This window comes from Oncorhynchus kisutch, linkage group LG23 (genome assembly GCF_002021735.2).
Source record: "Oncorhynchus kisutch isolate 150728-3 linkage group LG23, Okis_V2, whole genome shotgun sequence".
Lineage (NCBI taxonomy): Eukaryota > Metazoa > Chordata > Actinopteri > Salmoniformes > Salmonidae > Oncorhynchus > Oncorhynchus kisutch.
This window is the reverse complement of record NC_034196.2, coordinates 28,504,643-28,530,653: the sequence shown is the minus strand read 5'-3', so window position 1 is coordinate 28,530,653 and position 26,011 is coordinate 28,504,643. Positions and strand designations below refer to the sequence as shown.

Here is a 26,011-nt window from a genome sequence, read left to right as displayed (position 1 = left end):
TCCGTTTTTGCTCTGGTCCTTCTGTCGGTCCTTCTGTCTGTCCTTCTCTTGCCCCAGAATACACACACACACACACACACACACACACACACACACACACACACACACACACACACACACACACACACACACGTACACACACGTATAGTATGGGGGTAAATGAGGACTCTGAATCATCTTCACGGCTATAGTGTGTTTATGTTTGTGACAGAGAAGGGGTACTGTGATTATTGTGAATGTGGGTGTTAAGGGGGTTAGTTAGGGTAAATGAGGACTGTGCTCTATGGCATTGGTCCATCTCTGTTCTGTACTTCTATTGTCTGTTTGTCTCTGTCTCAGTGTGAACTAAATACAGGCAGCTCCACTTTGTTTGGGGTATGAAGTTAATTATTTTATTTTTGGAGCACCGCTGGTTTACATTTAGGCTATTCATAGAGGAGGAAGTTTGTGTGTGTGTGTGTGTGTGTGTGTGTGTGTGTGTGTGTGTGTGTGTGTGTGTGTGTGTGTGTGTGTGTGTGTGCACGCACGTCGAGGGGAAGTCGGGTGGAAACCTGCTGTCATCCTGGTTTGGTTTACAGGCTCTACGTTACGTCCTCTTAGAGGGAACACACATGCTGGGAAAAGATCTAACTAACACACACATATAAACTTCCAGGTTTGATAGAATGCTGAGTTGGCTTGACAAGGAATGTTCTATATTTACTCCAAAGCAGAGAAATATGGTGTTTCCTGAAACAGCCTCACTATCTGCATGACTGAATGAGAGCACAGAAGTTTAAATGTATCCTGGTTGGCATGTTGGTGCTTGTTTTTATTCGATATTATGTCCTAGCTAGCTTGATTATATCTGGTGCTGGCAGATACTGTGTAGAAGAGCTGTGTGTAAAATGTGCCTTTGTTGGTCAGTGGGGAGTCTGTAAAGATCTGCTCTATTCTCCTCTAGTCAGGGATGGTACGTTGTGGCACGCTGGAGCTGTCGTTACCTATCACATTCTCTCAGATCACCGGTTAGGGGTTAGGGGTCAGGGATGGTACGTTGTGGCACGCTGGAGCTGTCGTTACCTATCAAATTCTCTCAGATCACCGGTTAGGGGTTAGGGGTTAGGGATGGTACGTTGTGGCACGCTGGAGCTGTCGTTACCTATCACATTCTCTCAGATCACCTGTTAGGGATGGTACGTTGTGGCACGCTGGAGCTGTCGTTACCTATCAAATTCTCTCAGATCACCGGTTAGGGGTTAGGGGTTAGGGATGGTATGTTGAATGTTGTGATCAAATCACATTTTATTAGTCACATACACATGGCTAGCAGATGTTATTGCAAGTTTAGCGAAATGCTTGATGACAGCCTGGTTACAAGTCTGTTTCTGCTTTAGCTATTCAAAAACATACCTTCAAATATATAGCTAATTACTTTTGCTCTGACTCAGTACATTTATTAGCTAGCTAGCAGCAATTAGCATGAGCAATTAGCATTAGCGGCTAACAAGATTTGGGCCCAACTTGCTAAGAAAAGACAAACTAGCTGTTAGTGTAATTATATCAAGCTAGTGTATTTATATTAAGAAGCAAAGTGAAAACTGCATCATTGTCATCAACTTTGTTGCATATGCTGCATTGACAATGCAGACTGAACACAAGTATCTCGTAGTTGAGGAACACCAAATGCGCTCCTTGAGTGTCAGGGGGCAGGGCTAGGTCTGTGTGGAACGCAGCATGGAGAGAGAGAGCAGAGAAAGATGACTCAAGTAGCGAAGTAAACTATACAAATGGTCATTACACACAACGTATCACATTTAACAAGCCAAATATTCAAATACCGTTATAGAAGATAAAGTAAAAACCCAACACCTTACTCATTGTCATGTCATTGACAAACCTGTGATCTCTCTCTCTCTTCTCTTTCCTTCTTTTCTCTCTCTCTCTCTCTCTCTCTCTCTCTCTCTCTCTCTCTCTCTCTCTCTCTCTCTCTCTCTCTCTCTCTTTCCTTCTTTTCTCTCTCTCTCTCTCTCTCTCTCTTTCCTTCTTTTCTCTCTCTCTCTCTCTCTCTCTCTCTCTCTCTCTCTCTCTCTCTCTCTCTCTCTCTCTCTCCCTCTCTCTCTATCTTTCCTTCTTTTCTCTCTCACTCTCTCTCTGTCGCTCTCTCTCTCTCTCTCTCTCTCTCTCTCTCCCTCTCTCTCTATCTTTCCTTCTTTTCTCTCTCACTCTCTCTCTGTCGCTCTCTCTTCTCTCTTTCCTTCTTTTCTCTCTCTCTCTCTCTCTCTCTCTCTTCTCTCTTTCTCCCCCCCCTTTCTCCTCACATTCCTTCAGCCATGCTTCTGCCTCTGACTGTAAGCTGGTAACTGTGTGTGTGTGTGTGTGTGTGTGTGTGTGTGTGTGTGTGTGTGTGTGTGTGTATAGGTCGGACACTATAAGCCATGTTGGCTCTACTTGTGTCTAGCTACTTAAGAGGATCTTAAAGAGCCTATAGGCCAGGAAGACCGCAGGATACACACACACACTCACACGCATACACACAAAAGTTGAACATATGAGTTATCACTTTCCCTTTGAAGTACACTGTATCTCCCTCCATTTCTTCTCTCTGTTTCCTCATGAGAGAGGTCTGATTAACACACGGAGGGATGAGGAGAGAATATAGCACACTCACTCCCTTCAGAGGATATTGGACTCGCCCCCCCCCATAGTTATTATAATGTATATGTCAATAGGTTATGATAGAGATAAGGTTAGGGGTCATGGCTAAGGGGAGGGGGAGGGGGTCCTGGGGCTGCTGGTCCTGTAAAAAAAAAAATCAGGTGTGCTCAATTAGGTGTGTGTGTAACCCGCAGTGGCTTAGTGTTACACAATAAGCTGTGGTCTGAATCCTTCAGATCCTTTGTGCCAAGTTACACAAGGCACAGCTGACAACAAATAGGACTCCTCACCTGGACTTGTACTGTGCTGGATGTGTTTTGGATTGAGAAATTATGTAAATGTCAACATTCTAATAGAATATGATGTGATGTCAACATTCTAATAGAATATGATGTGAGGTCAACATTCTAATAGAATATGATGTGAGGTCAACATTCTAATAGAATATGATGTGATGTCAACATTCTTATAGAATATGATGTGATGTCAACATTCTAATAGAATATGATGTGATGTCAACATTCTAATAGAATATGATGTGATGTCAACATTCGAATAGAATATGATGTAAGGTCGACATTCTAAAATAATATGATGTGATGTCGACATTCTAATAGAATATGATGTGAGGTTGACATTCTAAAATAATATGATGTGAGGTCAACATTCTAAAAGAATATGATGTGATGTCGACATTCTAATAGAATATGATGTGAGGCCGACATTCTAAAATAATATGATGTGAGGTCAACATTCTAATAGAATATGATGTGAGGTCGACATTCTAATAGAATATGATGTGAGGTCGACATTCTAAAATAATATGATGTGATGTCGACATTCTAATAGAATATGATGTGAGGTCAACATTCTAATAGAATATGATGTGAGGTCAACATTCTAATAGAATATGATGTGATGTCAACATTCTAATAGAATATGATGTGAGGTCGACATTCTAATAGAATATGATGTGATGTCAACATTCTAACAGAATATGATGTCAACATTCTATAGAATATGATGTGATGTCAACATTCTAATAGAATATGATGTGCTGTCAACATTCTAATAGAATATGATGTGATGTCAACATTCTAATAGAATGTGATGTCAACATTCTTATAGAATATGATGTGGTGTCAACATTCTAATAGAATATGATGTGATGTCAACATTCTAATAGAATATGATGTGATGTCAACATTCTAATAGAATATGATGTGATGTCAACATTCTCATAGAATGTGATGTGAGGTCGACATTATAATAGAATATGATGTGAGGTCAACATTCTAATAAAATATGATGTGAGGTCAACATTCTAATAGAATATGATGTGATGTCAACATTCTAATAGAATATGATGTGATGTCAACATTCTCATAGAATGTGATGTGAGGTCGACATTATAATAGAATATGATGTGAGGTCAACATTCTAATAAAATATGATGTGAGGTCGACATTCTAATAGAATATGATGTGAGGTAGACATTCTAATAGAATATGATGTGAGGTCGACATTCTAATAGAATATGATGTGAGGTCAACATTCTAATAGAATATGATGTGAGCTCAGCATTCTAATAGAATATGATGTGAGGTCAACATTCTAATAGAATATGATGTGAGGTCAACATTCTAATAGAATATGATGTGAGGTCAACATTCTAATAGAATATGATGTGAGGTCAACATTCTAATAGAATATGATGTGAGGTCAACATTCTAATAGAATATGATGTGAGGTCAACATTCTAATAGAATATGATGTGAGGTCAACATTCTAATAGAATATGATGTGAGGTCAACATTCTAATAGAATATGATGTGAGGTCAACATTCTAATAGAATATGATGTGAGGTCAACATTCTAATAGAATATGATGTGAGGTCAACATTCTAATAGAATATGATGTGATGTCAACATTCTAATAGAATATGATGTGAGGTCAACATTCTAATAGAATATGATGTGAGGTCAACATTCTAATAGAATATGATGTGAGGTCAACATTCTAATAGAATATGATGTGAGGTCAACATTCTAATAGAATATGATGTGAGGTCAACATTCTAATAGAATATGATGTGAGGTCAACATTCTAATAGAATATGATGTGAGGTCAACATTCTAATAGAATATGATGTGAGGTCAACATTCTAATAGAATATGATGTGATGTCAACATTCTAAAAGAATATGATGTGAGGTCAACATTCTAATAGAATATGATGTGAGGTCAACATTCTAATAGAATATGATGTGAGGTCGACATTCTAAAAGAATATGATGTGATGTCAACATTCTAATAGAATATGATGTGAGGTCAACATTCTAATAGAATATGATGTGATGTCAACATTCTAAAAGAATATGATGTGAGGTCAACATTCTAATAGAATATGATGTGAGGTCAACATTCTAATAGAATATGATGTGAGGTCGACATTCTAAAAGAATATGATGTGATGTCAACATTCTAATAGAATATGATGTGAGGTCAACATTCTAATAGAATATGATGTGATGTCAACATTCTAAAAGAATATGATGTGATGTAAAATGCAAACAGGGTTTGGGGACATCATAAAGCAGACAGTAAAGTCAAGCCAACAACACTAACACATCATTTCTCATAACATTCTGTAGCATGATGCGAACGTATCATTTTTTTTTTCTTGTGCCATGTTTTTCTATCTTGCATTTCTTCAGTTGGAAGCAAATGCCATCTCTCTGGTTATGAGTGAGATGTGGTGTTTTGAACTGAGTTGTGTGGTAGAGATGAGCTGTAAGTCTTAATCAGTGAGTTATTCTCCTCTCTCAGGTCAACCTGTTGAATGATCAACTATTTACTTATACACAAACATAGTTGAACCATTCTCTATGACCGCTCCACAAGGACTATTGTGTGTGTTTGATGGCATTTTAACTGATTTCTCTCTCTCTGTCTCTTTAAGGAGTGAATGCCAGAGGAATTGAGAGTAGAAGAATCGAGAGAATACTGCTGTGAGGATTTGGAAGACGAGAAGAAGAGCAGGACTTTTGGGATAGGAGAGAAAGAGAAGAAGAACAGGACTTTTGGGATCTGAGAGAAAGAGAAGAAGAACAGGACTTTTGGGATAGAGTAGAAGAACAGGACTTTTGGGATAGGAGAGAAAGAGAGGAAGAACAGGACTTTTGGGATAGGAGAGAAAGAGAAGAAGAACAGGACTTTTGGGATAGGAGAGAAAGAGAAGAAGAACAGGACTTTTGGGATAGGAGAGAAAGAGAAGAAGAACAGGACTTTTGGGATAGGAGAGAAAGAGAAGAAGAACAGGACTTTTGGGATAGGAGAGAAAGAGAAGAAGAACAGGACTTTTGGGATAGGAGATAAAGAGAAGAAGAACAGGACTTTTGGGATAGGAGATAAAGAGAAGAAGAACAGGACTTTTGGGATAGGAGAGAAAGAGAAGAAGAACAGGACTTTTGGGATAGGAGAGAAAGAGAAGAAGAACAGGACTTTTGGGATAGGAGAGAAAGAGAAGAAGAACAGGACTTTTGGGATAGGAGAGAAAGAGAAGGAGAGAAGATGGGGAGGAAAAAGATCCAGATAGCACGGATTATGGATGAACGTAACAGACAGGTAAATGAACACTGAGCTTTCTCCGAATAATGGTCACACACACATACAAGCCCCAACACTCCCACACCTGCAGACAACTAGGTGGGAAGGATGTAGAGACAGCGGCATTTTGAGGAGTATGTGTGTGTGTAGTGGGGCAGTGGTTCCCCTCTTCCTGTTATGACAGGAAATGCACTAACATGTGCTTCCTGACCCCTAGAGCTGGGATGACCTCCCTGTTCTCTCTGTCCTCTGTGTGTGTTGTTGTGTGTTATTGTGTGTGTGTGTGTGTGTGTGTTAAGGGTCCTTGCTTGCGAGCACACGTGTGTGGGTGGGTGGGGTGGTTATCCATACAGTGACCAGCCTCACATTTCTTCCTCAGTGTTTTGATTATGACATTGTAATAGAGACAGTGATTCTGTGCCCATATCTATGTATCCTAATGTGATAGTGACTTACAGTCAGTCTCAAGTTAAGCAGTAATGGCCAAGGGCACCAGCCTCTATAATTAGATTCTATTTAAATGTTAACATGACTGTCAGTCTGTCTGTTTGTCTCTCAGTTTAAGTATTCCCCTCAGGGATGGTTTAGAAGGCAACATCAGAGTGCAAGAGCACACTTAACCTACATACACACACATACATACCATACACACTTACATACAAACATACATACATACCTTACATATGTAGATACATACATACCGACCTTACAAACGTACATACATACCTTACATATGTACTTACATACCGTACATACATACGTACATACCTTACATACGTACATACATACCTTACATACGTACCTACCTTACATACATACATACCTTACATATGTGCATACATACCTTACATACATAGATACATACATACCTTACCTTACATACTTACTGGATTTTCAATATAGTCTATTGTCAACGCACAGGCCAACATACGTATATTCAACAGTTCACGTACAGTATACACTGTAAACTTTCTCTCTCTCTCTCCTCTCTCTCTCTCTCTCTCTCTCTCTCTCTCTCTCTCTCTCTCTCGCTCTCACTCTCTCTCTCTCTCTCTCTCCCTCTTACTCTCTCTCTCTCGCGCTCTCTCTCTCTCTCTCCCTCTTACCCTCTCTCTCTCTCTCTCTCTCTCTCTCTCTCTCTCCCCCTCTCTCTCTTTTCCCCCTCTCTCTTTTCCTCTCTCTCTCACTCTCTCTCCCTCTCTTTTCCTCTCTCTCTCGCTCTCTCTCTCCCTCACCCTCTCCCTCTCTTCTCTCTCTCTTCTCTCTCTCTCTCTCTCTCTCTCTCTCTCTCTCTCTCTCTCTCTCTCTCTCTCTTCCCCTCTCTCTCTCCCCCCCTCTCTCTTCCCCCTCTCTCTATCTCTCTCTTCCTCTCTAATTTGCTCTCTCTCCCTCCCTCTCTTTTCCTCTCTCTCTCTTCCTCCCTCTCTCTCTCTCTCTTTCTCTCTCTCTCTCTCTTCCTCCCTCTCTCTCTCTCTCTCTTTCTCTCTCTCCCCCCCTCTCTCTCTCCCCCTTCCCCTCTCTCCCCTCTCTCCCCTTCTCTCTCCTCTCCCTCTTTTTTCCTCTCTCTCTCTCCCCTCTCTCTCCTCTCCCTCTCTTTTCCTCTCTCTCTCTTCCTCTCCCTCTCTCCCTCACCCTCTCTCTCTCCCTCTCCAGGTGACATTCACAAAGCGGAAGTTTGGCCTGATGAAGAAGGCGTATGAGCTGAGTGTTCTGTGTAACTGTGAGATCGCCCTCATCATCTTCAACAGCACCAATAAATTGTTCCAGTATGCCAGCACTGACATGGACAAGGTCCTGCTCAAATACACAGAGTACAACGAACCTCACGAGAGCAGGACTAACTCCGACATCGTGGAAGTGAGTCCCACACACTGTATTGCAGACTAGTTCACCAACATGGTTTCACTGGTGGAAATCTGATTAAAAAGCAGTAGACACTCAGTTGGTTGAATGAACAGCTAGTGTAATACAGCTAGTGTAAAACAGCTAGTGTAAAACAGCTAGTGTAAAACAGCTAGTGTAAAACAGCTAGTGTAAAACAGCTAGTGTAAAACAGCCAGTGTAATACAGCTAGTGTAAAACAGCTAGTGTAAAACAGCTAGTGTAAAACAGCCAGTGTAATACAGCTAGTGTAAAACAGCTAGTGTAAAACAGCTAGTGTAAAACAGCTAGTGTAAAACAGCTAGTGTAAAACAGCCAGTGTAATACAGCTAGTGTAAAACAGCCAGTGTAATACAGCTAGTGTAAAACAGCTAGTGTAATACAGCTAGTGTAAAACAGCTAGTGTAAAACAGCCAGTGTAAAACAGCCAGTGTAATACAGCTAGTGTAAAACAGCGAGTGTAAAACAGCTAGTGTAAAACAGCCAGTGTAATACAGCTAGTGTAAAACAGCCAGTGTAATACAGCTAGTGTAAACAGCTAGTGTAAAACAGCCAGTGTAATACAGCTAGTGTAAAACAGCTAGTGTAAAACAGCCAGTGTAATACAGCTAGTGTAAAACAGCTAGTGTAATACAGCTAGTGTAAAACAGCTAGTGTAATACAGCTAGTGTAATACATGTGTGTGTGTTTGGCTAAGGACTCAGAGATCAGGGAGGCCAGCCTGGAGTTATGCAATGGTGTTAGGAGAACAAGTTTGGTGTCTCCTCACACACACATGTCCAACGTCCTCATTCAACCCTCTTCAGGGCCACCCAACGGACCGTGGTCCATGTGACCGAGGTCAGGGGTTAGGGATCAGAGTTCAAAGGACAGGTGCGTTGGATTTAGTCTCTGGATCGCTGACGGGAATCTGTAGCGGCATGGAGGACAGTGGTTATGGTCTTCCAGTGAAAGGTGTGTGTTCCAACACAGGCCATGAGCCTCCCAATGGGAGTAGTGGGAAAACAGGCTGAGTTTTATAGAGTGCAGAGGCTGATGGGGATGTTTCTGTGTGGGAATGGGGAAAGTAAGATATGCAGCCCAGTATTGGGAATATTTCATTGGTTCCATTGGAAACCAGGCATACTAAATCAATCAAGCACAGCTCAAATATTCCACATTTAAAATGAGTCTGGTGGTCAATACTGTATGTCAGAGGTCCATAAGGGGGTGGTTTTGGCCTGATAGCTGATGTCCCTCTCCACCTGTCCCACTTTTTGGTCAGTCAGCCAGCAGCAGCATATAATCTATGTTAATCTACTGTAATCCTATCACTCATTACTATAATCTCAATATGCTCTGCCTAATCCCTCTCAACAAATGTCCTCTCTTCTCCTCTCTCCTTGCTGACCCCTAGTGTGTAGGTGTCTTCTGGAAGACAGATCAATGATGATGGGTCTTTTCCTCCTCTTGTCAATTTCCCTCTCCTCTCTCACATACAAGCCTTTCTTTCTCTCACATACAAGCCTTTCTATCTCTCACATACAAGCCTTTCTATCTCTCACATACAAGTCTTTCTATCTCTCACATACAAGCCTTTCTATCTCTCACATACAAGCCTTTCTATCTCTCACATACAAGCCTTTCTATCTCTCACATACAAGCCTTTCTATCTCTTACTCTATTTTTTATTTTTTGGAACCTTTATTTAACAAGGCAATGACAGCCTACCGGGGAACAGTGGGTTAACTGCCTTGTTCAGGGGCAGAACGACAGCATCGCACGCAGTCCCTGTCTCTATATTGATAAACATGGTCAAAGATGACCTAGCTGTGAAACCCTGTGAACCGTTGAACTATCTTCTTTACAGGAATGGAATAGAAGAGACTCCTTTGTCTGGGTTGTTTTCTTTCCATAACGAGGTGTGTGTGTGTGTGCGCACGCGTGTGTGTGTTCTGTATTTGGTGCAGGAGGCCCAGGATAATGGCTATTTATAACTCTAAGAACTCCTGCATTCCTCACCCCTCTTTTACTAACCCTATTTCACTCCATTCTGTGGTGTGTGTCTGTGTTGTAGATTGAAAACAGCTGAAGCTCTCAGTAAGGCTCATCAACTAGAACACACACACAGGTCCAGTGGAACTCCAGCTCTCTTTGTGGAACCAATCTCTCCCTGATCAAAGTTTGGAAACCGGCAGCAGGCTAAAAATAGAAGGCTGCTGCTAAGAATAGCCTTTGGGGGATGTGTGTGTGTGTGTGTGTGTGTGTGTGTGTGTGTGTGTGTGTGTGTGTGTGTGTGTGTGTGTGTGTGTGTGTGTGTGTGTGTGACTGACTGGGAGGCGAAATACTTTTGTAATGAAGTATTTGCAGGCGAACAATAACATTCAATTCCTAATGTGTTGAGTTGCCTCAACATAGGACATAACGTAACAGTAGTCACTGCAGCCTAAAGTAAATGGAATAAAATTTGCCAAAATTATATAGGCCAAATTACTCCAGTCTATACAGAAATAATTCAAATAATTTGAAATACTTCACCACAGAGCATCATTAACTTTTTTTTAAAGCTGTGGTTTGTTTTAAATCACAAACGTGTAGGCCTATATGCCTAGTTGGGAAGCCTGCAATTTGGGCACCGCGCATGGTCAGAGACCTAGCTGATTATTGAGTTGTTGCTGTCAGTGAAAAGCATCTATAATATGTCTGAAGACAACGTGTCTTGAATATAATTTTACATGTTCAGACAAGAAAAATGGGAGGGGTGTGTGGCGAAGATATTGGCATGTACAGTGCATTTGAAAAGCATTCAGACCCCTTGACATTTTCCACATTTTATTACGTTACAGCCTTATTCTAAAATGGATTCAATAGTTTTTTCCCTCCTCAATCAACACACAATACTCCATAATGACAAAGCAAAAACAGCTTTTTAGAAATGTAGGCAAATGTATTAAAAAAACATATAAATAATGTAACATATTTACATATATCTTAGCCAAATATATTTAAACTCAGTTTTTCACAATTACTCGCATTTATTCAAAGTAATAATTTCCTGTGTTAGGTCAGTTAGGATCAGAACTTCATTTTAAAAATGTGAAATGTCAGAATAATAGTAGAGAGAATTATTTATTTCAGCTTTTATTTATTTCATCACATTGCCAGTGGGTCAGAAGTTTGCATACACACAATTAGTATTTGGTAGCATTGCCTTTAAATTGTTTAACTTGGGTCAAACATTTCAGGTAGCCTTCCACAAGCTTCCCACAATAGGTTGGGTGAATTTTGGCCCATTCCTCCTGACAGAGCTGGTGTGACTGAGTCAGATTTGTAGACCTCCTTGCTCGCACATGCTTTTTCAGTTCTGCCCAGAATTTTCAATAAGATTGATGTCAGGGCTTTGTGATGGCCACTCCAATACCTTGACTTTGTTGTCCTTAAGCCATTTTGCCACAACTTTGGATGTATGCTTGGGGTCAAATGTGAAGACCCATTTGCGACCAAGCTTTAACTTCCTGACTGATGTCTTGAGATGCTGCCTCAATATATCCACATGATTTTCCTTCCTCATGCAGCCATTTAGTTTGTGAAGTGCACCAGTCCCTCCTGCAGGAAAGCACCCCCACAACATGATTCTGCCACCCCCGTGCTTCATGGTTGGGATGGTGTTTGTCAGCTTGCAAGCCTCCCCCTTTTTCCTCCAAACATAACGATGGTCATTATGGCCAAACAGTTCTATTTTGTTTCATCAGACCAGAGGACATTTCTCCAAAAAGTACGATCTTTCTCCCCATGTGCAGTTGCAAACCGTAGTCTGGCATTTTTTAATGGCGGTTTTGGAGCAGTGGCCTCTTCCTTGCTGAGCGGCATTTCAGGTTATGTCGATATAGGACTCGTTTTACTGTGGATATAGATACTTTTGTACCTGTTTCCTCCAGCATCTTCACAAGGTCCTTTGCTGTTCTGCGATTGAGTTGCACCTTTCGCACCAAAGTACGTTCAACTCTAGGAGACAGAACACGTCTCCTTCCTGAGCGGTATGACGGCTGCGTGGTCCCATGGTCAAATCAAATCAAATCAAATTTATTTATATAGCCCTTCGTACATCAGCTGATATCTCAAAATGCTGTACAGAAACCCAGCCTAAAACCCCAAACAGCAAGCAATGCAGGTGTAGAAGCACGGTGGCTAGGAAAAACTCCCTAGAAAGGCCAATACCTAGGAAGAAACCTAGAGAGGAACCAGGCTATGTGGGGTGGCCAGTCCTCTTCTGGCTGTGCCGGGTGGAGATTATAACAGAACATGGCCAAGATGTTCAAATGTTCATAAATGACCAGCATGGTCGAATAATAATAAGGCAGAACAGTTGAAACTAGAGCAGCAGCACAGTCAGGTGGAAGTTGAAACTGGAGCAGCAGCATGGCCAGGTGGACTGGGGACAGCAAGGAGTCATCATGTCAGGTAGTCCTGGTGTTTATACTTGCGTACTATTGTTTGTACAGATGAACGTGGTACCTTCAGGAGTTTGGAAGTTGCTCCCAAGGATGAACCAGACTTGTGGAGGTCTACAATTTATTTTCTGAGGTCTTGGCTGATTTATTTTTATTTTCCCATGATGTCAAGCAAAGAGGCGCTGAGTTTGAAAGTAGGCCTTGAAATACATCCACAGGTACACCTCCAATTGACTCAAATGATGTCAATTAGCCTATCAGAAGCTTCTAAAGACATTGCATAATTTTCTGGAATTTTCCAAGCTGTTTAAAGGCACAGTCATCTTAGTGTATGTAAACTTCTGACCCACTGGAATTGTGATACAGTGAATTATAAGTGAAATAATCTGTCTGTGAACAATTGTTGGAAAAATGACTTGTGTCATGCACAAAGTAGATGTCCTTGCCAAACTTGCCAAAACTATAGTTTGTTAACAAGAAATTTGTGGAGTGGTTGAAAAAACGAGTTTTAATGACGCCAACCTAAGTGTATGTAAACTTCCGACTTCAACTGTAAGTATTCAAACCCTTTACTTAGTATGGACCTCTCTTTGTGCATAGTGGCATTGTCATGCTGAAACAGGAAAGGGCCTTCCCCAAACTGTTGCCACAAAGTTGGAAGAACAGTTGTGTTGTGAGTACGTGATAGTGGAGTAGTGGGTTGAGGGAACACACTAAATGGGTAAAGTGTTTTGAAATGTAATGTCTTATATCTGTAAATGTATCTGTCTTAATGTTGCTGGACCCCAGGAGCTAATGGAGATCCTTAATAAATACAAATACAAACAGAATTGTCTAGAATGTCATTGTATGCTGTAGCGTTAAGATTTCCCTTCACTGGAACTAAGGAGCCCGAACCATGAAAAACATCCCCATACCATTATTCCTCTTCCACCAACCTTTACAGTTGGCATTATGCATTGGGGCAGGTAGCGTTTTCCTGGCATCCGCCAAACCCAGATTTGTCTGTCGGCCTGCCAGATTGTGAAGCGTGATTCATCACTCCAAAGAACGCATTTCCACTGCCCCAGAGTCCAATGGCGGCGAGCTTTACACCACTCCAGCCAACGCTTGGCATTGCGCATGGTGATGTTAGGCTTGTGTGCGGCTGCTCTGCCATGGAAACTCATTTCATGAAGCTCCCCACGAACAGTTATTGTAATGACTTTGCTTATACAGGCAGTTTTGAACTCGGTAGTGAGTGTTGCAACCAAGGACAGACAAATTTTACGCGCCACGTGTTTCAGCACGTGGTACCGTTCTGTGAGCTTGTGAGGCCTACCACTTTGTGGCTAAGCCGTTTCCACTTCACAATAACAGCCCTTAGAGTTGACCAGGGTAGCTCTAGCAGGGCAGAAATTTGATGAACTGACTTGTTAGAAAGGTGGCATCCTATGACGGTGCCAGGTTGAAAGTCACTGAGCTCCTCAGTATGGGCCATCCTACTGCCAGTGTTTGTCTATGAAGATTGCATGGCTGTGTGCTCAATTTTATACACCTGTCAGCAACGGGTGAGGCTGAAATAGCTGAATCCACTAATTTGAAAGGGTGTTCACATACTTTTGTCCATGTAGTTTATGACCATGCATCACCACTGGAATTGATTTGATTATTTTTCGCCACATGACTACATACTGTGTGCGTGCGTGTGTGTGTGTGTGTGTGTGTAGTCGAAATGTATGCCTGTTAGGACAGGAGAGGTGAGATGTAAGAGGTGCACGTCATGTTCCTTGGCATATGGAGAGGTGCCTCGCACTCTGTGCCCTTGTAAAGTCAACCCACACATACACACTCTCTAATTGATGTGGAAGTGGTTAGGAGACCAGACCACCGATAGCGGAGGAAGAACAACAAGGAGTAGAAGAGAAAAATGAGAGAGTGATTGTAGACCATGGCTTGGAATGGAGATATGGGGATTCAGTGCTTTCTCTCGTATTTTGTTTTCCTTTCTCTCTGACATATCTTCTCTTATTTTGTGCCTTCCTTTGTCTCTATCTAATTATTTCTCTCCATCTTTCTCTCTCATTCTTTCTCTCTCTTTCTCATTCCTTCCCCCCTCTCTCTCCTTCACTCCCCTCTATCTTTCTTTCCTTTTCTCTCTCTTTCTCTCTCCCTCTTTCTATCAGTTGTGTTCTCCTCTGAGCACCTTCAGTCAGCTGTCCACTCAACCAGTTGCTGTCTTCAACTCTCACCACACACACACACACACACACACACACACACACACACACACACACACACACACACACACACACACACACACACACACACACACACACACACACACACACACACACACACACAAACACACCTCTCACAACACACACACCTCTGTGTAGGGCTATGTAGGCCAGGGCTCTGTGAATGGCTGTGTAAGCCAGGGCTCTGTTTAGGGCTGTGTAAGCCAGGGCTATGTGAAGAGCTGTGTAGGCCAGGGCTCTGTTTAGGACTGTGTCGGCCAGGGCTCTGTGTAGGGCTGTGTAGGCCAGGGCTCTGTGTAGGGCTGTGTAGGCCAGGGCTCTGTGTAGAGCTGTGTAGGCCAGGGCTCTAGGGCTGTGTATGCCAGGGCTCTAGGGCTGTGTAGGCCAGGGTTCTAGGGCTGAGTAGGCCAGGGCTCTAGGGCTGTGTAGGCCAGGGCTCTGTGTAGAGCTGTGTATGCCAGGGCTCTAGGGCTGTGTAGGCCAGGGCTCTGTGTAGAGCTGTGTATGCCAGGGCTCTAGGGCTGTGTAGGCCATGGCTCTGTGTAGAGCTGTGTAGGCCAGGACTCTAGGGCTGTGTAGGCCAGGGTTCTGTGTATATCTGTGTAGGCCAGGGCTCTAGGGCTGTGTAGGCCAGGGCTCTTTGTTGAGCTGTGTAGAACCAGGGTATGGAGAGTCATGTGTTCTGAAATAAAGTGTAAGAGTTCTTCACGGTCTTCCTTTCATGTCTACTGTCATTTTGTTGTTGTGTTGCTGATATGTGTTTTGTCACCAATGGACATGGAGGGTGTGGTTGTGGGGTGGAGATAGAGGTGTGGAGGGGAGGGAGTGGGCATGAGAGAGCGAGAGAGAGAAGGGGTAGTGGGGGTGAGAGGGATGGTAGGTGAGGACTGGGAACTAGGGGTGCTCTGGGTGCCACAGAGGTAAAACAAAATAGCCTTCTATGGACATCCTTCAGACACAGGGCTGCTAAACCTGGGCTCGGCCACTCCCCCCCCCCCCGCTGTGTCGGCCAGTGACAGGTGGGCATGGCTGGGATGAGTGGCATAGCTGGGTGTGTGTGTGTGTGTGTGTGTGTGTGTGTGTGTGTGTGTGTGTGTGTGTGTGTGCTGTAGTGGTCTAGTGATAGGCTGTAAAGTGCTGAGACAGGACAGAGTTGAGCCAAACTCCATACATTACATATACATCGTCTGAAGATGCGTGCACACACACACTAGGGGAAAGCATCACAGCTCTATGGACAATATCAGCAGTGATTAGAGGCCTACTCTCCTCTCCATTCTACACCCCCCCTCTCTCTCCCCCCTCTTTTCTGCTCTCATTTCTCTAAATCTATGTCTACCACCCTCTCTCCCTCTATTTACAATACATTCTTTCTCTGTCACTTTGTCTACCCTCTCCCCTCTCATGCTGGTGTTCAATTAGAGTATCTATCTGCCAGGTGGTCTTTTGAGGATGTTTTTTCTGCTCCAAATAGCGCCACTTGGTGGTTGAAAAGAAGACTGCAGCTTTTCAGTGGTCTGCCATGCCCATGAGGCCTTTAGAATAACTGTTGTGCTTTATTCACTGACTATGCTCTCTGTGTGTCTGTCTCTCTCTCTTTCTCTCTCTATCTGTCTGTCTCTCTCTCTCTGTGTCTGTCTCTCTCTCTCTGTGTCTGTCTCTCTCTCTCTGTGTCTGTCTCTCTCTCTCTGTGTGTCTGTCAATTCAATTCAATTCAATTCAATTCAATTCAAGGGCTTTATTGGCATGGGAAACATGTGTTAACATTGCCAAAGCAAGTGAGGTAGACAACATACAAAGTGAATATATAAAGTGAAAAACAACAAAAATTAACAGTAAACATTACACATACAGAAGTTTCAAAACAGTAAAGACATTACAAATGTCATATTATATATATATATACAGTGTTCTAACAATGTACAAATGGCTAAAGGACACAAGATAAAATAAATAAGCATAAATATGGGTTGTATTTACAATGGTGTTTGTTCTTCACTGGTTGCCCTTTTCTCGTGGCAACAGGTCACAAATCTTGCTGCTGTGATGGCACACTGTGGAATTTCACCCAGTAGATATGGGAGTTTTTCTAAATTGGATTTGTTTTCGAATTCTTTGTGGATCTGTGTAATCTGAGGGAAATATGTCTCTCTAATATGGTCATACATTGGGCAGGAGGTTAGGAAGTGCAGCTCAGTTTCCACCTCATTTTGTGGGCAGTGAGCACATAGCCTGTCTTCTCTTGAGAGCCATGTCTGCCTACGGTGGCCTTTCTCAATAGCAAGGCTATGCTCACTGAGTCTGTACATAGTCAAGGCTTTCCTTAATTTTGGGTCAGTCACAGTGGTCAGGTATTCTGCCGCTGTGTACTCTCTGTGTAGGGCCAAATAGCATTCTAGTTTGCTCTGTTTTTTTGTTAATTCTTTCCAATGTGTTAAGTAGTTATCTTTTTGTTTTCTCATGATTTGGTTGGGTCTAATTGTGCTGCTGTCCTGGGGCTCTGTAGTGTGTGTTTGTGTTTGTGAACAGAGCCCCAGGACCAGCTTGCTTAGGGGACTCTTCTCCAGGTTCATCTCTCTGTAGGTGATGGCTTTGTTATGGAAGGTTTGTGAATTGCTTCCTTTTAGGTGGTTGTAGAATTTAACAGCTCTTTTCTGGATTTTGATAATTAGTGGGTATCAGCCTAATTCTGCTCTGCATGCATTATTTGGTGTTCTACGTTGTACACGGAGGATATTTTTGCAGAATTCTGCGTGCAGAGTCTCAATTTGGTGTTTGTCCCATTTTGTGAAGTCTTGGTTGGTGAGCGGACCCCAGACCTCACAACCATAAAGGGCAATGGGCTCTATGACTGATTCAAGTATTTTTAGCCAAATCCTAATTGGTATGTTGAAATTTATGTTTCTTTTGATGGCATAGAATGCCCTTCTTGCCTTGTCTCTCAGATCGTTCACAGCTTTGTGGAAGTTACCTGTGGTGCTGATGTTTAGGCCAAGGTATGTATAGTTTTTTGTGTGCTCTAGGGCAACAGTGTCTAGATGGAATTTGTATTTGTGGTCCTGGTGACTGGACCTTTTTTGGAACACCATTATTTTGGTCTTACTGAGATTTACTGTCAGGGCCCAGGTCTGACAGAATCTGTGCATAAGATCTAGGTGCTGCTGTAGGCCCTCCTTGGTTGGTGACAGAAGCACCAGATCATCAGCAAACAGCAGACATTTGACTTCGGATTCTAGCAGGGGGAGGCCGGGTGCTGCAGACTTTTCTAGTGCCCTCGCCAATTCGTTGATATATATGTTGAAGAGGGTGGGGCTTAAGCTGCATCCCTGTCTAACCCCACGACCCTGTGTGAAGAAATGTGTGTGTTTTTTGCCAATTTTAACCGCACACTTGTTGTTTGTGTACATGGATTTTATAATGTCGTATGTTTTACCCCCAACACCACTCTGTCTCTCTCTGTGTGTGTTTTTCTCTCTCTCTCTCTCTCTCTCTCTGTCTCTCTGTCTGTCTCTCTCTGTGTCTGTCTCTCTCTCTCTGTGTCTGTCTCTCTCTCTCTGTGTCTGTCTCTCTCTCTCTGTCTGTCTCTCTCTCTCTGTGTCTGTCTCTCTCTCTGTGTGTGTCTGTCTCTCTCTGTGTGTGTCTGTCTCTCTCTCTGTGTGTCTGTCTCTCTCTCTCTGTCTCTCTCTGTGTCTGTCTCTCTCAGACTCTGCGTAAGAAGGGTCTAAATGGTTGTGACAGTCCCGACATCGAGGCAGACGACTCTGCTGGTCAGAGCCCCGAGTCAGAGGACAAATACCGCAAAATCAATGAAGACATTGACCTCCTGATCAGCAGACAGAGACTCTGTGTAAGTACAACTGGACCTGTGTGTGTATCCACTCATGCCTGTTCCACTTCTCCATTTGCCTTGCTAACCCTGGTGTCTGTCTCTGTCCAGCAGGCTCTCCCCCCGCCTAACTACGACATGGTTGGCTCCATCCAGGGCCAAAACAACAGTGGACTACTATACTCTCACCCCGGGGTGGGGGGATCCTTGTATAACCACAGTCTTCTGCCTCTTTGCCAAACACACTCTGGCCTGCAGAGGAACAGCATGTCGCCTGGACCCCAACACACACACCAACCCCCCAGTGCTGGAAACTCAGGAGGGATGATGGGTTCAGAGCTGTCTAACACCGTCTCCAACGCTGGTGAGTTAACTATGCTATTTACTTTACATGCTGTCTTTTCTAATGTCTGATGCATTGATAATGTACAGTACCAGTTTAGAACACCTACTCATTCCAGGGGTTTTCTTTGTTTTTACTGTGTTCTACATTCTAGAATAATAGTGAAGACATCAAAACTATGAAATAACACATATGGCAAAGGGTGGCTACTTTAAAGAATCTCAAATATAAAATATATTTTGATTTGGTAACTACATGATTCTATATGTGTTATTTCATAGTTGTGATGTCTTCACTATTATTCTAGAATGTAGAAAATAGTAAAAAATAAAGAAAAACCCTTGAATGAGTAGGTGTTCTAAAACTTTTGACTGGTACTGTATATTATATTAGGCCTATTATGATTACAGTTTCAATTTGTCCTCCCAGGTTAAACAAGAAAAACATCCAGTATTCTCCTGTCTATCCGTCTCCTAGGTAGTGGTAACTATGGTAACCACTGTACCTCACCAGGGCTGTTATCTCCAGGAGGCATGGCCAACACTTCACCCCCGATGATTCAGGCCAAGACTTCGCCCCCGATGAACTCCATGACCCTGATTGGCAACCGCAAGCCGGACCTCCGCACGCTGCTACCCCCTGGCAACAAGAACAACATGCCCTCCATCGTGAGTGATCTCCTCCCTCAATTTCTGTCTATCTCCTCCCTCCATCTCTGTCTAGCTCCTCCCCCCATCTCTGTCTAGCTCCTCTTTCTCCATCTCCCCTGAGACAGTTAGAACCTTCCTGACTCTTACACAGTCCCTCTGACTCCTACACAGTTCTTCTGACTCCTACACAGTCCCTCTGACTCCTGCACAGTTCCTCTGACTCCTACACAGTTCCTCTGACTCCTACACAGTTCTTCTGACTCCTACACAGTTCCTCTGACTCCTGCACAGTTCCTCTGACTCCTACACAGTTCCTCTGACTCCTACACAGTTCCTCTGACTCCTACACAGTTCTTCTGACTCCTACACAGTTCTTCTGACTCCTACACAGTTCCTCTGACTCCTACACAGTTCCTCTGACTCCTACACAGTTCCTCTGACTCTTACACAGTTCCTCTGACTCCTACACAGTTCCTCTGACTCCTACACAGTTCCTCTGACTCCTACACAGTTCTTCTGACTCCTACACAGTTCCTCTGACTCCTACACAGTTCCCCTGACTCCTACACAGTTCCCCTGACTCCTACACAGTTCCTCTGACTCCTGCACAGTTCCTCCGACTCCTGCACAGTTCCTCTGACTCCTGCACAGTTCCCCTGACTCCTACACAGTTCCTCTGACTCCTACACAGTTCCTCTGACTCCTACACAGTTCCTCCAACCCCCTCCGTACTCTAATATGAGTTGTATTGTTTTTCATGCTGCCAGTGTGAGGATTTTGACATGATGCTGGTAAGTAGTGTGACATCACACAGATGGACAACGTGGAGTTGCTATGCTGAATATCTGTTTATGTCTAGAATGACCATAGACCCAAATCCTTCTAGCCACAAGTGTACTAATGTTAGTTTATTATTATGTTGTTTCAGAACCAGAGAATAAACCACTCCCAGTCTGCCCAGACATTGGCTACCCCCGCAGTCTCCATAGCAACACCTACTCTGCCCGGGCAGGGTATGGTAGGGTACCCCTCTGCCCTCTCCACCTCATATGACACAGGTAGGCACTCCGTCTTCTACCACTCCGTCTTCTACCACTCCGTCTTCTAACACTCCGTCTTCTACCACTGTCTCCTACCACTCCGTCTTCAACCACTCCGTCTTCTACCACTCCGTCTTCTACCACTCCGTCTTCTACCACTCTGTCTTCTACCACTCTGTCTTCTACCACTGTCTCCTACCACTCCGTCTTCTACCACTCCGTCTTCTACCACTCCGTCTTCCACCATTCTGTCTTCTACCATTCTGTCTTCTACCACTCCGTCTTCTACCACTCCGTCTTCTACCTCTCCATCTTCTACCACCCGGTCTTCTACCACCCTGTCTTCTACCACCCTGTCTTCTACCACTCTGTCTTCTACCACTCTGTCTTCTACCACTGTCTCCTACCACTCCGTCTTCTACCACTCTGTCTTCTACCACTCTGTCTTCTACCACTCTGTCTTCTACCACTCCGTCTTCTACCACTCCGTCTTCTACCACTCCGTCTTCTACCACTCTGTCTTCTACCACTCTGTCTTCTACCACTCCGTCTTCTACCACTCCGTCTTCTACCACTCCGTCTTCTACCACTCTGTCTTCTACCACTCTGTCTTCTACCACTCCGTCTTCTACCACTCCGTCTTCTACCACTCCGTCTTCTACCACTCCGTCTTCTACCACTCTGTCTTCTACCACTGTCTTCTACCACTCTGTCTTCTACCATCCGTCTTCTACCACTCCGTCTTCTACCACTCCGTCTTCTACCACTCTGTCTTCTACCACTCTGTCTTCTACCACTCTGTCTTCTACCACTCTGTCTTCTACCACTCCGTCTTCTACCACTCTGTCTTCTACCACTCTGTCTTCTACCACTCTGTCTTCTACCACTCCGTCTTCTACCACTCCGTCTTCTACCACTCCGTCTTCTACCACTCTGTCTTCTACCACTGTCTTCTACCACTCTGTCTTCTACCATCCGTCTTCTACCACTCCGTCTTCTACCACTCTGTCTTCTACCACTCTGTCTTCTACCACTCTGTCTTCTACCACTCTGTCTTCTACCACTCTGTCTTCTACCACTCTGTCTTCTACCACTCTGTCTTCTACCACTCCGTCTTCTACCACTCCGTCTTCTACCACTCTGTCTTCTACCACTCTGTCTTCTACCACTCTGTCTTCTACCACTCTGTCTTCTACCACTCTGTCTTCTACCACTCCGTCTTCTACCACTCCGTCTTCTACCACTCCGTCTTCTACCACTCCGTCTCCTACCACTCTGTCTCCTACCACTCTGTCTTCTACCACTCTGTCTTCTACCACTCTGTCTTCTACCACTCCGTCTTCTACCACTCCGTCTTCTACCACTCTGTCTTCTACCACTCTGTCTTCTACCACTCTGTCTTCTACCACTCTGTCTTCTACCACTCTGTCTTCTACCACTCCGTCTTCTACCACTCCGTCTTCTACCACTCCGTCTTCTACCACTGTCTCCTACCACTCTGTCTTCTACCACTCTGTCTTCTACCACTCTGTCTTCTACCACTCTGTCTTCTACCACTCTGTCTTCTACCACTCTGTCTTCTACCAGTCCGTCTTCTACCAGTCCGTCTTCTACCACTCTGTCTTCTACCACTCTGTCTTCTACCACTCTGTCTTCTACCACTCCGTCTTCTACCACTCCGTCTTCTGTAAATATGTGTTATTATTTGTATTATTGTTTCATTCACTTCTCACTTCCTCCCTTGCTGCTCCTCCTATGGACATTCCCTCAGGGACATTAGAGTTTCACTGTACCCTGCAATTACCTCTGCAACCCTATGCATGTGACTAATGAACTCATCTAATCTAATGTCTTCTGGACAGTGACCTCAGCTCCATCTCTGACCAAAAGTAACACTCTTATAGCGAATAAGAAGAATTCATTTCAGATTTGCCCAAGATGTGTAACTTTTGTTGTCTCCCCCCTCTCTATTCCTTCCTCTGTAGAGTACTCTCTGGGTGACCTGTCAGGGTTTGGTAACAGATCAGGATCTCTCCACCTGGGATCAGTAACAGGCTGGCAGCAACAACCGCTACAGAATATACAGCAGTCAGCACTGGGACACATGGGGTAATTGTGTGTGTGTGTGTGTGTGTGTGTGTGTGTGTGTGTGTGTGTGTGTGTGTGTGTGTGTGTGTGTGTGTGTGTGTGGTGTGTGTGTGTGTGTGTGTGTGTGTGCGTGCGTGCGTGCGTGCGTGCGTGCGTGCGTGCGTGCGTGCGTGCGTGCGTGCGTGCGTGCGTGCGTGCGTGCGTGCGTGCGTGCGTGCGTGCGTGCGTGCGTGCGTGCGTGCGTGCGTGCGTGCGTGCGTGCGTGCGTGCGTGCGTGCGTGCGTGCGTGCGTGCGTGCGTGCGTGCGTGCGTGCGTGCGTGCGTGCGTGCGTGCGTGCGTGCGTGCGTGCGTGCGTGCGTGCGTGCGTGCGTGCGTGCGTGCGTGCGTGCGTGCGTGCGTGCGTGCGTGCGTGCGTGCCGTGCGTGCGTGCGTGCGTGCGTGCGTGCGTGCGTGCGTGCGTGCGTGCGTGCGTGCGTGCGTGCGTGCGTGCGTGCGTGCGTGCGTGCGTGCGTGCGTGCGTGCGTGCGTGCGTGCGTGCGTGCGTGCGTGCGTGCGTGCGTGCGTGCGTGCGTGCGTGCGTGCGTGCGTGCGTGCGTGCGTGCGTCTGTTTCCTTCTCCTCTTTTGTAATCACTATCTCTCCTCTCCTCTGTCAGAAACATTTGTCAGAACTCCAACCTTACCCTCCAGAATGTCCATCAGAACCTCTACATCAAGTCAGAGCCCACCTCCCCGCCCAGAGATCGAGGCATCGGATTTGTCAACGGAGGGATGGGGGGTGTGTCCCATGGCTACCCAACAAATCAGGGCCCAGCGGAGGCAGGGCAGTCTCCTGGCGACAGCCTATCCAGCTGTGGCAGCTCATACGATGGCAGTGATCGAGAGGATCACCGCGGAAATGACAACTTCCTGCTACACCCGATGTCCAATCAGGAGCGCCACAGCCCGTCCCTCAAACGAACGCGCCTATCAAAATGCTGGGCTACATGATAAGGCATGCCTCTTATTCACAGAGGGGGAGGGGCTTGAGTAGAGTTACGTTTAGTGTTATTATGACTATTATTAAGCTTGTGTCCAAAATGGCACCCTTTTCCCTACATAGTGCTCTTGCCAAAAGTAGTGCACTTTATAGGGAATAGGGTGCTATTTCAGATTTGCCCTATATTCTTCTTGTGCAGAGTGAGAGTGTTCCACTATAACAGGGACATTATATACAGGAGTGTGGAGGGAATATAACAGTGACAGACTGGGTCTGAAATGGAACCCTATTGCCCACGTAGTGCACTAACTATGGGGAAATAGGGAGTGATTTGAGACAACCAGTGATATTATACAGGAGTGAGGGTGGATATGGTGTGGGGGAGTCAGTGTGGGAGGTCTGTTGCCTGTGTTGTGTATTTGTGGGAGAGGGAGGGAATCAGCAAATTAATATGTACACTATGTAAACTAACTAACAAAGGTTGAAGAAGTCTGGTACTCTGTATGGATAAGATACTGGTGAGTCACTAATATACTAGGAGACACAAGGACAGGCACTGTGAGTGGACACGTGTGTGTGTGTGTGTGTGTGTGTGTGTGTGTGTGTGTGTGTGTGTGTGTGTGTGTGTGTGTGTGTGTGTGTGTGTGTGTGTGTGTGTGTGTGTGTGTGTGTGTGTGTGTGTGTGTGTGTGCGTGCGTGTTCGCTCGCTACCTAGGCTCTGATGTCCCAATCTGCAGCTGGCTGACTAGCAGATAGCGTGAGTGTTCACTACAACCCATTCATGTTGCCGGTTCAACATATTTATGTGTATATATAAATGAAGAACAAGGGAGGATTTGGCAGACAGAGAGAGAAAATGAAAGGGATAGAGAGATAGACAGAGAAGGGAGGGAAAGACTGATGGAGAAAGGAAGAGAGCGATAGAATGAGACAGAGAAAAAGGACAACGATAGGGGGAGAGGGAAGAAGGAGAGGGTGAAAGCCATTATGCAACAGGTTGCACAAAGCTGGAACTATAGAATAATAGTGATTGATCGATCAAGAAGTCATTCTAATATTCTAATTATACAGCTGGAACCCTGGACAACTAGAATGTCTCACTTGAAATGAAGGCGCCTAGGAATTGTAGTTCAACTCAGTCAGAATAGCCATATGCTATATGCTAACAAATACTATCTGAGTCATATACACTACAGTGCTACTCATTCAGATGGATAGAAAAAGAGACTTTTTACCAGCCAGATAGACAGAGCCACATGGAGGAGGTGGTGTGAGTTAAAACAGAACTCCCAAAGCCATATTATTATAAAATGAGAAGTCAACGCTTTGCTGCACAAACAAGTGGTTTCTCTTTATGGTAATTTGAAAATATTTTGAAAATCAAAACTATGAAATAACACATATGGAATCATGTAGTAACCAAAAAAGTGTTAAACAAATCAAAATCTATTTTATATTTGAGATTCTTCAAATAGCCACCCGTTGCCTTGATGACAGCTTGGCACACCCTTGGCATTCTCTCAACCAGCTTCATGAGGTAGTCACCTGGAATGCATTTCAATTAACAGATGTGCCTTGGTAAAAGTTCATTTGTGGAATTTCCTTCTTAATGTGTTTGAGCCAATCATTTGTGTTGTGACAAGGTAGGGGGGTATACACAAGATAGCCCTATTTGGTAAACAACCAAGTCCATATTATGGCAAGAACGGCTCAAATAAGCAAAGAGAAATGGCAGTCCATCATTACTTTAAGACATGAAGGTCAGTCAATAAGGAACATTTCAATAACTTTGAAAGTTTCTTCAAGTGCAGTCACAAAATCCATCAAGCGCTATGATGAAACTGACTCTCATAAGGACTGCCACAGGAAAGAAGACCCAGAGTTACCTTTGCTGCAGAGGATACGTTCATTAGAGTTACCAGACTCTGCAGCCCATATAAATGCTTCACAGAGGTCAAGTAACAGACACATCTCAACACCAACTGTTCAGAGGAGACTGTGTGAATCAGACCTTCATGGTCGAATTGCTGCCAAGAAAACGCTACTAAAGGACACCAAAAATAAGAAGAGACTTGCTTGGACCAAGAAACACAAGCAATGGACATTAGACCGGTGGAAATTTGTCCTTTGGTCTGGAGTTCAAATTGAAGATGTTTGGTTCCAAACGGCGTATCTTTGTGAGACGCAGTGTGGGTGAACAGACGATCCCCGCATGTGTATTTCCCACCGTAAAGCATGGAGGAGGTGTTATGGTGTGGGGGTGCTTTCTGGTGACACTGTCTGTGATTT

The 26,011-nt window shown here is 44.2% G+C and overlaps 1 protein-coding gene across 3 annotated transcripts; it reads left to right on the top strand.

Moving 5' to 3' along the window:
• Positions 1 to 5,891: 5,891 nt before the first annotated feature.
• LOC109868822 (myocyte-specific enhancer factor 2C-like) lies at positions 5,892 to 25,194 on the top strand. Of its 3 annotated transcripts, none has more exons than XM_031802855.1 (8): positions 5,892 to 6,264; positions 7,900 to 8,103; positions 18,501 to 18,644; positions 18,738 to 18,987; positions 19,444 to 19,634; positions 20,545 to 20,674; positions 22,642 to 22,765; positions 23,400 to 25,194. In XM_031802855.1, exons 1-8 carry the CDS (start codon positions 6,211 to 6,213, stop codon positions 23,731 to 23,733), a joined length of 1,431 nt encoding a protein of 476 aa, XP_031658715.1. In that variant the 5' UTR covers positions 5,892 to 6,210; the 3' UTR covers positions 23,734 to 25,194. The 3 variants fall into 3 exon arrangements, with proteins under 3 accessions (XP_031658715.1, XP_031658716.1, XP_031658714.1); XM_031802856.1 differs by having other exon boundaries at positions 18,735 to 18,987; positions 19,480 to 19,634; XM_031802854.1 differs by having other exon boundaries at positions 18,735 to 18,987.
• Positions 25,195 to 26,011: the final 817 nt, after the last annotated feature.

What these genes read in the sequence shown, in the direction of transcription:
- LOC109868822 (XM_031802854.1), top strand. Translation starts at nt 6,211, where the DNA reads ATGGGGAGGAAAAAGATCCAGATAGCACGGATTATGGATGAACGTAAC. An exon ending in TAACACCGTCTCCAACGCTG is followed by an intron (nt 18,988 to 19,443) that starts GTGAGTTAACTA and finishes TCCGTCTCCTAG; the next exon opens with GTAGTGGTAACTATGGTAAC. An exon ending in CTCCACCTCATATGACACAG is followed by an intron (nt 20,675 to 22,641) that starts GTAGGCACTCCG and finishes CTTCCTCTGTAG; the next exon opens with AGTACTCTCTGGGTGACCTG.